Source organism: Balaenoptera musculus, chromosome 17 (assembly GCF_009873245.2).
Source record: "Balaenoptera musculus isolate JJ_BM4_2016_0621 chromosome 17, mBalMus1.pri.v3, whole genome shotgun sequence".
Lineage (NCBI taxonomy): Eukaryota > Metazoa > Chordata > Mammalia > Artiodactyla > Balaenopteridae > Balaenoptera > Balaenoptera musculus.
The window spans coordinates 36,665,529-36,680,146 of NC_045801.1; the positions used below are offsets into that span (position 1 = coordinate 36,665,529).

General features: G+C 35.7%; 1 protein-coding gene across 1 annotated transcript in view; it reads left to right on the top strand.

Moving 5' to 3' along the window:
• Positions 1 to 14,618, top strand: part of RGS22 (regulator of G protein signaling 22) — a 196,896-nt gene that overhangs the window by 554 nt on the left and 181,724 nt on the right. Inside the window, exon 2 of the mRNA XM_036830350.1 lies at positions 1,766 to 1,868. Within this exon, the coding sequence (XP_036686245.1) occupies positions 1,766 to 1,868 (103 nt within the window). The remainder of the gene's footprint in view (positions 1 to 1,765; positions 1,869 to 14,618) is intronic.

Sequence of the window (14,618 nt, forward strand, 5' to 3'; positions counted from 1 at the left end):
TCATAGAATCCTTACTCTTTTATGGCCCCTGCTTCTATTAAAACCCTTCTTCACCTTTTCGCCATAAATTAAGTATAGGCTATTGTAGAGAATTGTAGAATCTCATAGCTGGAAGTCTTCTGAAATGTCTAGTCCTATCATGTATTTTGCAGGTGAGAAAACTGAGCTCCAGAGAAGTGACCTGCCAATGGTCACTCAAGGAGACAGAAACAGATCCAGGTCTACAGCTGAGCCCTCTGATTTCTAAGCCCATATTTCCCCAAAACTCTTATTAAGGTTTAAGTCCTTTCAGAATAGCCTTGATCAGGAATGTCTTTGGTGTAACCCAAATAGGATGATAAGCAGATTAATGACCTACATACATGTGCCTTTTAAAAATGTTCAAATGAGATAAATTATTTGTTTAAAAAAATAAGGAGATGGCTGCGATATAGGAATTTTATTTTTATATGCTGGGGTATTTGGATACAGACCAGTTAAAATTAAAACTTGGGTGACTCTTTTGGGTGCTCGCTTGTAGGAACAAATGATATTCAGTCATATTTCAATAATTGCCTTTGCTGCCATCCCTCTAGATTTATGGTATTTGTATTGCAGAGTGCATGTATAATCTTGGCAGTGCTTATTCTTGGTAATATGAGAAATTATGGTCAGTTGAAATAGCTGAGGCAAATACCCAAATGTGTATTTCATTTCTTCCCCGTTAATGAGTGACTTTCTGCCTATATCTCTCCATCTGTCTGATATAAGACACATGTATCGGCTTAAGGAGAGGCAATGGCAATTGAAGTGGCCATGGTAACTGGAAGAATAGTAGTGTTGACAACTATAACCTGGGGCCCTCCATAACCTTCTCCTGACCTCATTCACTTTGAGTGATTTGTTAAGTTAAAGTAATAAAAAAGACCATATTAACAGCTGCAAGATTAGCTTTTCTTTAATAATTAATATAGTCAAAGTTATTGATAAATAAGCAATCACTAGACATAAATTGTGTTTTTCTTTAGCTGCTTTAGTCTCATAAACTTTGGTTTATAAAATAGGAACTTTGTAGTACTACCCATAATAATGTTTATTACAGCTGACCCTTGAACAGCCAGAGATTAGGGGCGCTGACCCTCTGCCATGCAGTCTAAAATCTTTATATAATTTATAGTCAGCTCTCCATATCTGAGTTTCCTCCATATCTGCAGTTCGGCATCCCTGGATTCAACCAACCAGAGTCTGTGTAGTATTTACTATTGAAAAAATCCACCTGTAAGTGGATCCACAGAATTCAAACCCATGTTGTTCAGGGATCAACTGTATTTGGCACTTAGTACTTCCAATAAAGGATTGATTGCTTTTGTGTTTATTTAATCAAAGTGACAGAAATTTGTTAAATACAATAATAGGAGAAATTTATAGAATCTCTTGCACTACAGTTGATAATCATTTGCTGCATGTCATGTTCCAAATTTTTAATCTTAGTGTCATGTTTAAGTTAAATCCTCTTAATTAGTCTCACAGTGGACTCATTTGGGTTTACATGAAACTTTGTTTTTTCCTTAACCATCTATGAGATAGTAATCTGTCAATATGATGCTGGCATATTTTAATAGGTATTCTTTCACAACTATGCAGATCAAGTCATATTTTTAATGTAAAATTTTAGCTTTAAATAAACTATCCAAAATCTTTAAAATGAATTTTTCTTATTGTCATGTGTGAAAAATATTAATTCTGTGGAATATATACAATATAAGGACTGATCTTTCTGTTACAGTGTTTGGAAAGTGAGCAGAAATTGGCGTGAAATTATTATTCAAGATAAAAAAGCAAATCAGAGGAGGAAATTTCATATCACACAATTGAAAACAGATTCTGAGGTAATGTATATAATACTATTCTAAAATGGATTTGTATAAATATCTAATAATCCCATATGGCTGGACAACCTCATTTGGTTTTCCTGCTATCTTGCTATCTTTTAACCTTTCCATTTACCAACATTGACCCATAAACTCTTTTTTTTTTTGTTTTTGGCCATGCCGTGTGGCTTGTGGAATCTCAGGGATTGAGCCTGGGCCATGGCAGTGAAAGCCTGGAATCCTAACCACTAGGCCACCAGGGAACTCATGTACTCATAAACTCTTTATTTTTCCCAAACTCCGTCTCTACCCAGTGCATCAGTGGAGTAGACTAACTGACATCAAGAACATCTTACTGGGTTTTGTTGTTAAGTGTGTATGCTGTTAGCAGTATTTGAATACCATTTGAATAGGATATGCTGGACCCTATTCATAGCTAGACATCCTTATAGCATTTTCCCATCCAGTCTTTTGAGCAGATACTACATGCAGTTGCTCAGATTACAATGGTGAACATTTGTGACATGATCCCTTGCTTTCTTGGCGCTCATACCCTGTGGGTGATACTGGTATAAACAGGTGATTACAGTACAGGTGTGTTAGAGGAAGCCCAGAGTTCTCTCTGTTGAACATTTAAAAGGAGTGGGGACCAAGAGGAGGAAAAAATGCATCTCAGCTGAGAGCTGAATAATGAGTTAGATAGGGAAGGTGTTTCAGCAGAGGGAATAGCATATATGAAGGCCTGGAGGTGAGTGAGCATGGCAGATTAGTACGTGTAAAACATCATAAACTTGTGCTCTCTTGAAGATTTGAGGTCCAGCTTTGAAGTTACAAGAAAAGTTTTACAGAAGCTGATTAATTCTTCCTGGGGATACTACTTTGTATAACAGGCATCTGATGACTCTGGCACCCATATTTACTGTATATTCAACTTTTAGACCTTTCTTAGGCATCAATACCAAAAGAAACTCTGAGAATTAACTTTCTTATTCTTATTCTAGTAAAAAGTGTTTAATAACATAAGTAAATTTATAATTTGGCTAAATATAATAACTGATATGAAGCATGGCATAAACTAATATGAACACCTAGATACAGATTGGGGGGTTTCTCATTCCAAGGAAATATTAGGGACTGCTATTAACTAAAGTATTGACTTTCTATTTTATTTGAAGAAACGTTTTACCTTCTCACCTATGATAATCCTTCACGACTGACTCACGGCTCTTGGCTACTGCTGCAGCTGCTGGCTCTGGGAGCTTATAATACTGAAGATATAAATTTCCTTCTTAACATATCGTTTCAGAGTGGCTCCCTACATGCTAAGGACAGACCAAAAACACATTTTTAAGCAAGTACCCATTAATATTAAACTTACAGCTCCATGTACTCTTTACATCCTATGTGGAAGAAACATGTTGTTGTATTGGTAAGCCTTTGGGTAATTCTAGATAAAGCATTCTACCCTCATATCCTAGCCACCATTTTTTTTTTTTAACTTGGTTTCTTAAAGGACTATACTTTTTTCCTTACTTGAGTTTTTTCCTTTATTCTGATTTGCTTTAATTTTTTTTTCAGTAGACACAAGTATATGGTTTAAAGCATCAAATTGCACTTTAAGGCTTATAAAAAAGCACATATTCTCCTGCCCTTCCTACTCTTGATTCTTGATCCTTTCCTACTCTTGATTCTTGCCCCATCGAGGCAATCACTTTTTAGTTGTTCTTTTTGATATTTACCTCCATATTTCTGAATGGCATGCCTTTACTGCTATTTCTTCTTTTGTTTTTTTCTATAGAGGGACTAGGTTAGTTCTCTAACCTCTCACCACTACCTATCTACCCACCTCTCCCTCTGAAGTCCTTTCTCCTATCTTATGAATGTAGCTACACCATCGTTTGGGAGCGAATTAGAATTAGGTGCTGACATTATTAAGACTGCGTTGAGATTCTTATGACTTTTTGACAGCTGTAACATGTAGTACAATATGATTATACCTGTTATACCTTTTTTCTTATAACTTTTTTCCTCAGAGTTAATAATTGCCCAGTTTCTTTCTTTCTTTTCTTCTTCTTTTTTTTTTTGCTTAGTGTTTCTCTATACAGATCCCTGACTCATCTCCTGTTATCCACCAGAACTGGAAATCTCCTCTAACTCTGAATATATCAGGTATTCTACCTGTTCTCTCTTTTCCTCAGAGACGTCCTTCCAGATGCCTTTTGCCCTCCTATTCTGAAATGGACTGGTTGCTTTCTACCTGAACTATCCTAATGTATATCATTAACCAAAACAGAAAAATTATAAAACAAAGTTGTTTGGTGGTTTTCCTCATACTTGTATAGTGTCACTGAAAGCCCTTTATATGTAAAAATTAAAAGGCACACACCAGCTACGTGTGATAGGATCTCTATTTAATCTGTTTGCTTTGCAGCAGTGAGAATGACCATTAAAATCAGAATATCACACTTTTTCCATTGAATTTCTTAATTTACTGTAGTCTTCACTGTTCTCTTATAATCATGGAAATGAACATCAGTAAGATGACTCCCCTGTCACATTTAAATATTTTCTGGTAACGTGATGGTGACTATATTTTGAAAAATGTTGGTGCTCACGAATGCATGCCTTTGTTGACTACTTGACCTTATACTGTTCAGAGATAGTAGCACACATTTTAAGCTCCAAGAGGGCAGAGATTAGACTGTTTTATTCACTTGGCACCTAGTAGATGTTTTATGAATATTTGTTAAGTGAATGAATGACTTCTGTGGATGAAATTTGCTTCAACAACAAATCTCTATTCATTTTTTGGTGCATGCAGCATCACTGTGTTTGCCAACTGCATCGAAATCCAATGGGTGTCTTCTTTTAGTATGCTCTTGTGTCATACACTTCTAGCTTAGGCTGCAAATCATTTATAAAGTGTAACATAAAGAGATGTATTGAGTCCTTGAATAAGTTCAATTGTATTCATTCTAATTTCTGAAAACCAATATTCATCCATTACACTTATGCATATGTTGTTAAACTGTTAATGGCATAAGTTTTCATGGCCAGCTAACTTCATTCCTATACTTATCCTACTGTCATTTCTCATGTTTTTAACTCTCCCCATTTAGGAGCCAACTCTGGCAAAAGGAGACTATCAAGGGAGAGGAAACACAATTATAGTTGGACACTTGAGGAAATTCACCTGTAGTACATTTTATTTTGATAATTGGTTATGAATGCCAATTTGTTAAAAAAAAAAAACAACTTACTATTTTTTCTCATTCCCAACCTTAACAAAATAGAAGGCTATAAGGATTATTCATTGAAAATATTTCTTGGCTAAATATTTGAGTAATGTGGAAATCCAGTTCAAATAAGAGACATTTTTTTCTCCTTTTAAAATATCAAAGCTGTTTAAAACTCAAGTGTAAAAATTAATCAAGTATTGCAAGTATCTGGTATTTGTAAAAACCAGCCAAACAAATTGGGTTTCATGGTCTAACCAGGCCCATTATTTTGCTGACATGTGGCTAAGGTAAGAAACCTTCAAAGAATTCCATGATGTCCCGCTTTGATTCATCTCCTCTTACACCTTGGCCTCAAAGGGGACTTGGTAAACTCTGATCTGTGGGCCAAATCCTGTCCATCACCTGTGTTTTTAAAGTAAGTTTTATTGGAACACAGCCCTGCTTTTTCATTTACATATCTCCATAGCTGTGTTTGCTAAAACAACAATTAAGTAGCTTGCAACTGTCTGGTCCTTTTCAGGAAAAGTTTGCAAACCCATGCTCTAAACAGAAAAATAACCAAGCATGCAAACTTAAAGCTAGCATTTATGGTCTTAATTTTTTCTTTTTCTTTTTCTTTGACTTTTAAATGCTAGATGAGAGGGTTTGTTTTTTTGTTTGTTTGTTTGTTTTTTTCCTTTTTTCTAGAAAGGAAACGTTTAGGGAGAAAATTCCAGTAGTGTAAAACCACTTCCAAACATTTAAATACATGTGCATCAGAAAGCTGTCCTGGAACTTTTGATATTACAGTGTTGACCCCTCTTGTCTTTTACCACAGGGGGCTATATTAAATGTTGATGATGCTGCCACTCGGCTCCATCTTTTAAATCGATCAGCTTTAAGATCTGTGCAAGCACAGGCTAGGACACCAGGTTTTCAGAAAGAACAAGTTTCAACATTTTCTCCTTGGGGAGAAGTTTTGACACCTATAGCGAGTTCTTCTGTTACTCACTTAAGTAGTAAACAGGAAGAATATGTTAAGGTGAGTATTTATCATAAGTTATTAGAAGTAAATATTTACAGAGTTTGAAATAAAGCAATTCTCTATGCGAAAATGGAAGATTTAGTTTGTGTGCTTTTACTGCAGGTTGCCAAAACACTTTTTATTGATGAAGCATTAAAACCTTGCCCAAGGTGCCAGTCCCCTGCTAAGTACCAGCCTTATAAGAAAAGGGGACTGTGTAGCAGCACAGCCTGTGGTTTTGACTTTTGTGTGTTATGTTTGTGTGATTATCATGGGTCTGAAGAATGTAGTAGAGGAGCAGCAAAGCCAAGGAATAGAAAAGATGCTCTTCCAGGAAGTGCCCAGAGTAAGCGGAATTTAAAACGCCTCTAAAGAGACTTCACATATAAGAGAAGCATTCCCTCTAAGCAACATTTTGTTTGACTTAAAATTATGAATATTTTGAAAGCATGCAAGTCTTCCCATCAATGACAGATGATGATTTATTTCCTACTTTGTATATATTGTGATCCATGTCATTGTATGTTTTCTTTAAAGTAGTGAGCGTTGAAAAAATCTTATTTTACGATGTCATTTTTACTCATTTTAATAATTTAGTGTTTTTAAATAAAGAATTTTCAGTGTTATATATATGTATTTAACTGTTTCATGTAACATTTAAAAATTGTGCATTTCATCACTATGTGTTGAAATGTTCTTTGATTACTTTTCAAAAATAGTTTTCCAAATAGTATTAAAAATTCTGAACTTGAGATAGATGCCCTTATAGATTTCAAAATCTTTGAATATTTGACTGAAATGAAATATAAATAAAATGTTTTCAGAAGTTCTATTGAATTTACTCTATAATCTCAATCTTTCTCTTAATTTAGTGAGTGTCATATTTGGGCAGACTTCTGGTTAAATAAAATTTACTTAATATTGATAGCTAAGAAGATGTAAAAAGTAAATTATTAGATATATGTGGTTATTCACCATGAGAGTCTTAGGTAATAAACACCCATAAGTCACACGTAAGTTTCTTTTACCCTTGTTACACATGAAATTGTCAGTAGTGCAACGTAGAAATCTGGAATCCTATCTCTGGTCTATGAGGAGGCACTTTGTTATTGTTTTATGTATTGCAATCACATTGCCCTCTCAGTGTGTCACATTTGTCATCTTATGGTTACTCAGTCCATTAAGAATGTCGTATTTTATTTCACTCTGGTGGTGAAAAAGAAGATTTTACCACATTTAGTTTTAGAAATCAGTAATCTACATGTGTTCCTCTCTACTGAAGGAACTGTTAAACGATGGAAGTTCAATTAAAAAAAAAAAATGTTCTGGCTTTAAATCGGGATGAGTATTGTAATAAAGTCAATATGAGTGAAATAGTGTAAGGACTTAATACCACATATTTAAATGAGTTTATAATAAAAATAAAACTTTCTGAAGACAAAAGATCAGAGTAGAAATTCAAAAGGTAATGAGTGAAGCTAAGTCCAAGCTTCTTATTGGTAGGTTTTACATTTGCGGTGAGGTCAAGAGGTAGGTAGGTTAACTGGAAGAAAATCATATGGAAAATCATAGGTCTACCTATGGAAAATCATAGGTCTGTGTAATCTAAAGATACAAGGCATGAAGACAAGAATAAGTATTAACACATTCCATCCATATTCATGAATAACTTTATGAAAGTCTCCAGCTATTCAGAAAATAATCATCATTATCCTAATTGCTGTAAATTATTATGTATTATAGTAACTGGCTGGTGCAGCTACCCTGGCCATATGTTCCAATAGCGTCCTGTGTTTCCTCTGTCGTGGCACTTAGTTCACTTTGTTTAACTTGTTTCTTTAATTTTCTTTCCCCATGAGACTGTAAGCTCTGTGAAGGCCTGTCATATTTGATTTAAATACCATTGTATCCCTAACACTTAGCCTGGTACCAGGCAAGTAGCAGGTGCTCAGTAAATATTTATTGAATGAATGGATTTTCTTTAGTGCTACCAGTGTTAACTTTTTATCCAAGTAAACCATTAAAATGCTATCCTAATAATTTGTTAATTTTTAATGCTTGATTTCATTGATTAATGCTTGATTACCAAAAAAAGTAGAATCTAAATGATTTCTTAAATTGATTTTAAACATGTAATCTAATCAATAGATTTGTTTGGTCTACTCATTCTTTTAGCTGATTTTTCTATGACTAGTTAGGGTGTAATGCAAGGAATACTAGGCCAGGAATCAAAAAGCCTGGGTTGGTATCCTGAACTACTTACTAGCTGTGCCCTTATGCAAGTCACTTATTGATTCTGAGTATATTTCTTTAACTATAAATAAGGGAAGTTAAAAGAAATGATGTATTGTGAAATTACCCTGTTAACACCAATCAGTGTTACTACACGTTTGGCTGTATGTGAATACAATAAAGTGAAATAACATTTGTGGGGATAGAGCATATGATCTTGATATCATTAACACTATGCTGAATGAAACTGTAAAGTCAACCTCTAACCTGCTTGTGAAAAATGTCTGGTTTGAAAAAAAATTCAACAAACCATTAATTGAGCATTTGCTATGTCTAGGCAATGTTTTAAGTCCTTTACATGAGTTAACTCATTTATTCCTCAAAGCGACTCTATAATGCAGTTACTATCATTCCTTTTTTATATCAGGAAACCAAGAATCAGGTTAAATAATCTAAAGTCACACAGATAGCAAGTGTGGGGAGCCAGGATTCTAGCAGAGGTGGTCTGCCACTTGTATGTGACAAAACTCTTTGCAGAACCCTTGTTGATAAATTCAAGATGCATATAATTACCATGTCTTTAATGGAAGACTGTTTTGCCATTTAAGATAAATCTTTTGGTATACCAGGAAAAAAAATTCTAAGTTAGAACAATTCTGCCTGAATAGAGTAGTTCCTTAGCTCATGTGGCTTAAACAACTATCTCATTTGATAAACTAAATGAATTGCATGAATACAATTATCTTGAGAGCTCAGTTCCAGAAGAAGGCCACTGCTTCCATCCCAAGGTCTGTGTAATCTAAAGATACAAGGCATGAAGACAAGAATAAGTATTACCACATTCCAGTAATGACTACATTCTTATAGGTTCTGATTATTGGGTGAGAGTAAGTAATAAGAAGAAGCTCACTGATCATTTCTTGATGGGACTACTCAGTTCCCAAGAAGATTCCAAAACAAGACGGATGATTAAATTTGGCACTTTATTCTTCTGTTTCACTTCTTAATGAAGACATTAGGAAAAGAACTAGTATTAATTCTGGGGAAAACCAATACATTCTTTACGTTCTACTGATTTAGGATAACAGTCTCTCTGTTGTTTCCCCCTATTGTGTGCCTCCCTTGCAGCCTTGCTAGCAAGTGGGCAAGAATATTCTTTCTATTTGACTTCTACTTGATTCCAGGAATGATGGATATTTTTTTATTTTGACCCCCTAGTTTGGAAAAAAATGGTGATAAACTTGTGATAAGTCATATAAAGTGAAACAACACTTTAAGAGCTATCTGATCATTTTATTATAACATTTCTATGGGTGAAAATAATAGATTTTAAAATCTATTCCAGCTATTTAAAAGGCTTAATAAGGTCTTATGGAATTCTTATCAATAATTTAATGGTAAAGGTACTACTGAGAAAACATTTTTGATACTTATGTAGCACTGCGTAAAGCTAAGTTTTTTGATTACCTTTCCTTAATTTATGACACAAAGCAAAACCGTCAAAAATTTATGACTCGGAAACTTACTGAACATTTCTACATTTGATCTCTTATGTTCCTGGTTTGCATTAAGTTACTTATATGGATTTATTTTAAATTGTGTCTCTTAAAAATAGTATAATATATTAAAAGAAGGAAATACCCATTATTGTTTCTGTGTGGAGGAGGGTAAATATTTCAAAGCTCACACTAAACATTCCACAAGGGGGCACCAAAGACTCATTTATGGTGATTTTGGCTACCCTTCAAAAAAAGTAAATTTCGCTTTTATATATTTGATATTGATGTGGTGTGACATTGCCAGATAGGGGAAATGTTCCTTGACTTAATTTTTAAAGGGTATATAGAATAAATTTTGGTAATAGTTATTACTAAGAGTTGGTAATTGAAATACTTGAGCTGACTTGCAAGAGTGTACTGTTTTCCGGGATGACTTTAGCAGAACACCTTGTTGGCGGCTGGGTCTGTAACTTGGCCATCTGTGTTCCCTGGCCCAATGGCTCTGCCATGCTGGCTCCTTCATCACAGACTGTGGAGCCAGAGGAGTGGAAGGAGCAGTAGAAACATGGAGGTGAGTGCTGATCATGACTAGTGATGGCATGCTACCAATTTTTTCCCTCTGGAATTCTCATTTCTGCAGAAAGATGGTGCTGGTTCAGGTCCCAATCACATCCTGCCTAGATTCTGCTCAGTGCCTCCTAACAGGTCTCTTTGCTTCTACTTTCTCCCCATTTGACTCTGTCCTAAGTGTCCATTGCCAGGTTATTTGTACTAAAATATGGCTCCAATTACGTTGCTTCCTATTAAAGATGTGGCAGAATTTAGGATCTCCTAATGGTCCTAACCTTCTAGCAATCTCTCCCACTATTCCACTGTACATTTTGTTCCAGCCAAACCAGACTCCTTACTGTTTTCTAAACTTCTCCTGTGCTTTCTCCTGCTTCCTCTCTCTCTTGCCACTGTAAATCCCATCAAATCCAGGTAATCCTTAGTTTCTTTCCATGAATCATTTTCTTTTTTTTTTTAACGTCTTGTATAATTGGTTTACAGTGGTGTGTTAGTTTCTGCTTTCTAACAAAGTGAATCAGCTATACATATACATATATCCCCATATCTCTTAAACCAAACAAATAAGAAACCCACTCACTGTGGGTGGTGACATTGGTCTGCACCTTACATTTTCCTTATCTCTTTTCCTTATCTATCACTGATACAGAGCTGCCTCATTCTTTTCACTAGCTGCCTGTGGTTGTACCATAATAGAACCCAAACCCCTCCTGATGGACAAATAGGTTGTTACTGAGCTTTTAGTCTTTGTTTTCTTTTTTTTTTAATTTTTAAATTTAATTTAATTTTATTTTTTATACAGCAGGTTCTTATTAGTCATCCATTTTATACACATCAGTGTATACATGTCAATCCCAATCGCCCAATTCAGCACACCCCAACCCCCACCCCCCACCACTTTCCCCCCTTGGTGTCCATACGTTTGTTCTCTACATCTGTGTCTCAATTTCTGCCCTGCAAACCGGTTCATCTGTACCATTTCTCTAGGTTCCACATACATGCGTTAATATACGATATTTGTTTTTCTCTTCTGACTTACTTCACTCTGTATGACAGTCTCTAGATCCATCCACGTCTCAACAAATGACCCAATTTCGTTCCTTTTTATGGCTGAGTAATATTCCATTGTATATATGTACCACATCTTCTTTATCCAGTTGTCTGTCGATGGGCATTTAGGTTGCTTTCATGACCTGGCTATTGTAAATAGCGCTGCAATGAACATTGGGGTGTATGTGTCTTTTTGAATTACGGTTTTCTCTGGGTATATGCCCAGTAGTGGGATTGCTGGGTCATATGGTAATTCAATTTTTAGTTTTTTTGTTTATTTTTAAAATTAATTAATTAATTAATTAATTTTTGGCTGTGTTGGGTCTTCGTTTCTGTGCGAGGGCTTTCTCTAGTTGTGGCAAGCAGGGGCCAGTCTTCATCATGGTGCGCGGACCTCTCACTGTCGCGGCCTCTCATTGCGGAGCACAGGCTCCAGACGCGCAGGCTCATTAGTTGTGGCTCACGGGCCTAGTTGCTCCACGGCATGTGGGATCTTCCCAGACCAGGGCTCGAACCCGTGTCCCCTGCATTGGCAGGCAGATTCTCAACCACTGCGCCACCAGGGGAGCCCCCTAGTTTTTAAAGCAGCCTCCATACTGTTCTCCATAGTGGCTGTATCAATTTACATTCCCACCAACAGTGCAAGAGGGTTCCGTTTTCTCCACACCCTCTCCAGCATTTGTTGTTTGTAGATTTTCTGATGATGCCCATTCTAACTGGTGTGAGGTGATACCTCATTGTAGTTTTGATTTGCATTTCTCTAATAATTAGTGATCTTGAGCAGCTTTTCATGTGCTTCTTGGCCATCTGTATGTCTTCTTTGGAGAAATGTCTATTTAGGTCTTCTGCCCATTTTTGGATTGGGTTGTTTTTTTAATATTGAGCTGCATGAGCTGTTTATATATTTTGGAGATTAATCCTTTGTCTGTTGATTTGTTTGCAAATATTTTCTCCCATTCTGAGGGTTGACTTTTCGTCTTGTTTATGGTTTCCTTTGCTGTGCAAAATCTTTGAAGTTTCATTAGGTCCCATTTGTTTATCTTTGTTTTTATTTCCATTACTCTAGGACGTGGATCAAAAAAGATCTTGCTGTGATTTATGTCAAAGAGTGTTCTTCCTACGTTTTCCTCTAAGAGTTTTATAGTGTCCGGTCTTTAATCCATTTTGAGTTTATTTTTGTGTATGGTGTTAGGGAGTGTTCTAATTTCATTCTTTTACATGTAGCTGTCCAGTTTTCCCAGCACCACTTATTGAAGAGACTGTCTTTACTCCATTGTATATCCTTGCCTCCTTTGTGATAGATTAGTTGACCATAGGTGCATGGGTTTACCTCTGGGCTTTCAATCTTGTCCCATTGATCTATGTTTCTGTTTTTGTGCCAGTACCATATTGTCTTGATTACTGTAGCTTTGTATTATACTCTGAAGTCAGGGAGTCTGATTCCTCCACCTCCGTTTTTTTCCCTCAAGACTGCTTTGGCTATTCGGGGTCTTTTGGGTCTCCATACAAATTTTAAGATTTTTTGTTCTAGTTCTGTAAGAAATGCCATTGGTAATTTGACAGGGATTGCATTGAGTTTGTAGATTACTTTGGGGAGTATAGTCATTTTCACAATATTGATTCTTCCAGTCAATATTGGAAGAACATGGTATATCTCTCCATCTGTTGGTATCATCTTTAATTTCTTTCATCAGTGTCTTATAGTTTTCTGCATACATGTCTTTGGTCTCCCTAGGTAGGTTTATTCCTAGGTATTTTATTCTTTTTGTTGCAGTGGTAAATTGGAGTGTTTCCTTAACTTCTCTTTCGGATTTTGCATCATTAGTGTATAGGAATGCAAGAGATTTCTGTGCATTAATTTTGTCTCCTGCAACTTTACCAAGTTCATTGATTAGTTCTAGTAGTTTTCTGGTGGCATCTTTAGGATTCTCTATGTATAGTATCACGTCATCTGCAAACAGTGACAGTTTTACTTCTTCTTTTCCAATTTGTATTCCTTTTATTTCTTTTTCTTCTCTGATTGCCGTGGCTAGGACTTCCAAAACTATGTCGAATAATAGTGGTGAGAGTGGACATCCTTGTCTTGTTCCTGATCTTAGAGGAAATGCTTTCAGTTTTCACCATTGAGAATGATGTTTGCTGTGGGTTTGTCGTATATGGCCTTTATTATGTTGAGGTAGGTTCCCTCTATGCCCACTTTCTGGAGAGTTTTTATCTTAAATCGGTGTTGAATTTTGTCAAAAGCTTTTTCTGCATCTATTGAGATGATCATATGGTTTTTCTTCTTCAATTTGTTAATACGGTGTGTCACATTGATTGATTTGCATATATTGAAGAATCCTTGCATCCCTAGGATAAATCCCACTTGATCATGGTGTATGATCCTTTTAATGTGTTGTTGGATTCTGTTTGCTAGTATTTTGTTGAGGATTTTTGCATCTATATTCATCAGTGATATTGGTCTGTAATTTTCTTTTTTTGTAGCATCTTTGTCTGGTTTTGGTATCAGGGTGATGGTGGCCTCATAGAATGAGTTTGGGAGTGTTCCTTCCTCTGCAATTTTTTGGAAGAGTTTGAGAAGGATGGCTGTTAGCTGTTCTCTAAATGTTTGATAGAATTCACCTATGAAGCCATCTGGTCCTGGACTTTTGTTTGTTGGAAGATTTTTAATCACAGTTTCAACTTCATTACTTGTGATTGGTCTGTTCATATTTTCTATTTTTTCCTGCTTCAGTCTTGGAAGGTTATACCTTTCTAGGAATCTGTCCATTTCTTCCAGGTTGTCCATTTTATTGGCATAGAGTTGCTTGTCTCTTAGGATGCTTTGTATTTCTGAAGTGTCTGTTGTAACTTCTCCTTTTTCACTTCTAATTTTATTGATTTGAATCCTCTCCCTCTTTTTCTTGATGAGTCTGGCTAATGGTTTATCAATTTTGTTTATCTTCTCAAAGAACCAGCTTTTAGTTTTATTGATCTTTGCTATTGTTCTCTTTGTTTCTATTTCATTTATTTCTGCTCTGATCTTTATGATTTCTTTCCTTCTGCTAACTTTGGGTTTTGTTTGTTCTTCTTTCTCTAGTTCCTTTAGGTGTAAAGTTTGATTGTTTATCTGAGATTTTTCTTGTTTCTTGAGGTAGGCTTGTATAGCTATAAACTTCCCTCTTAGAACTGCTTTTGC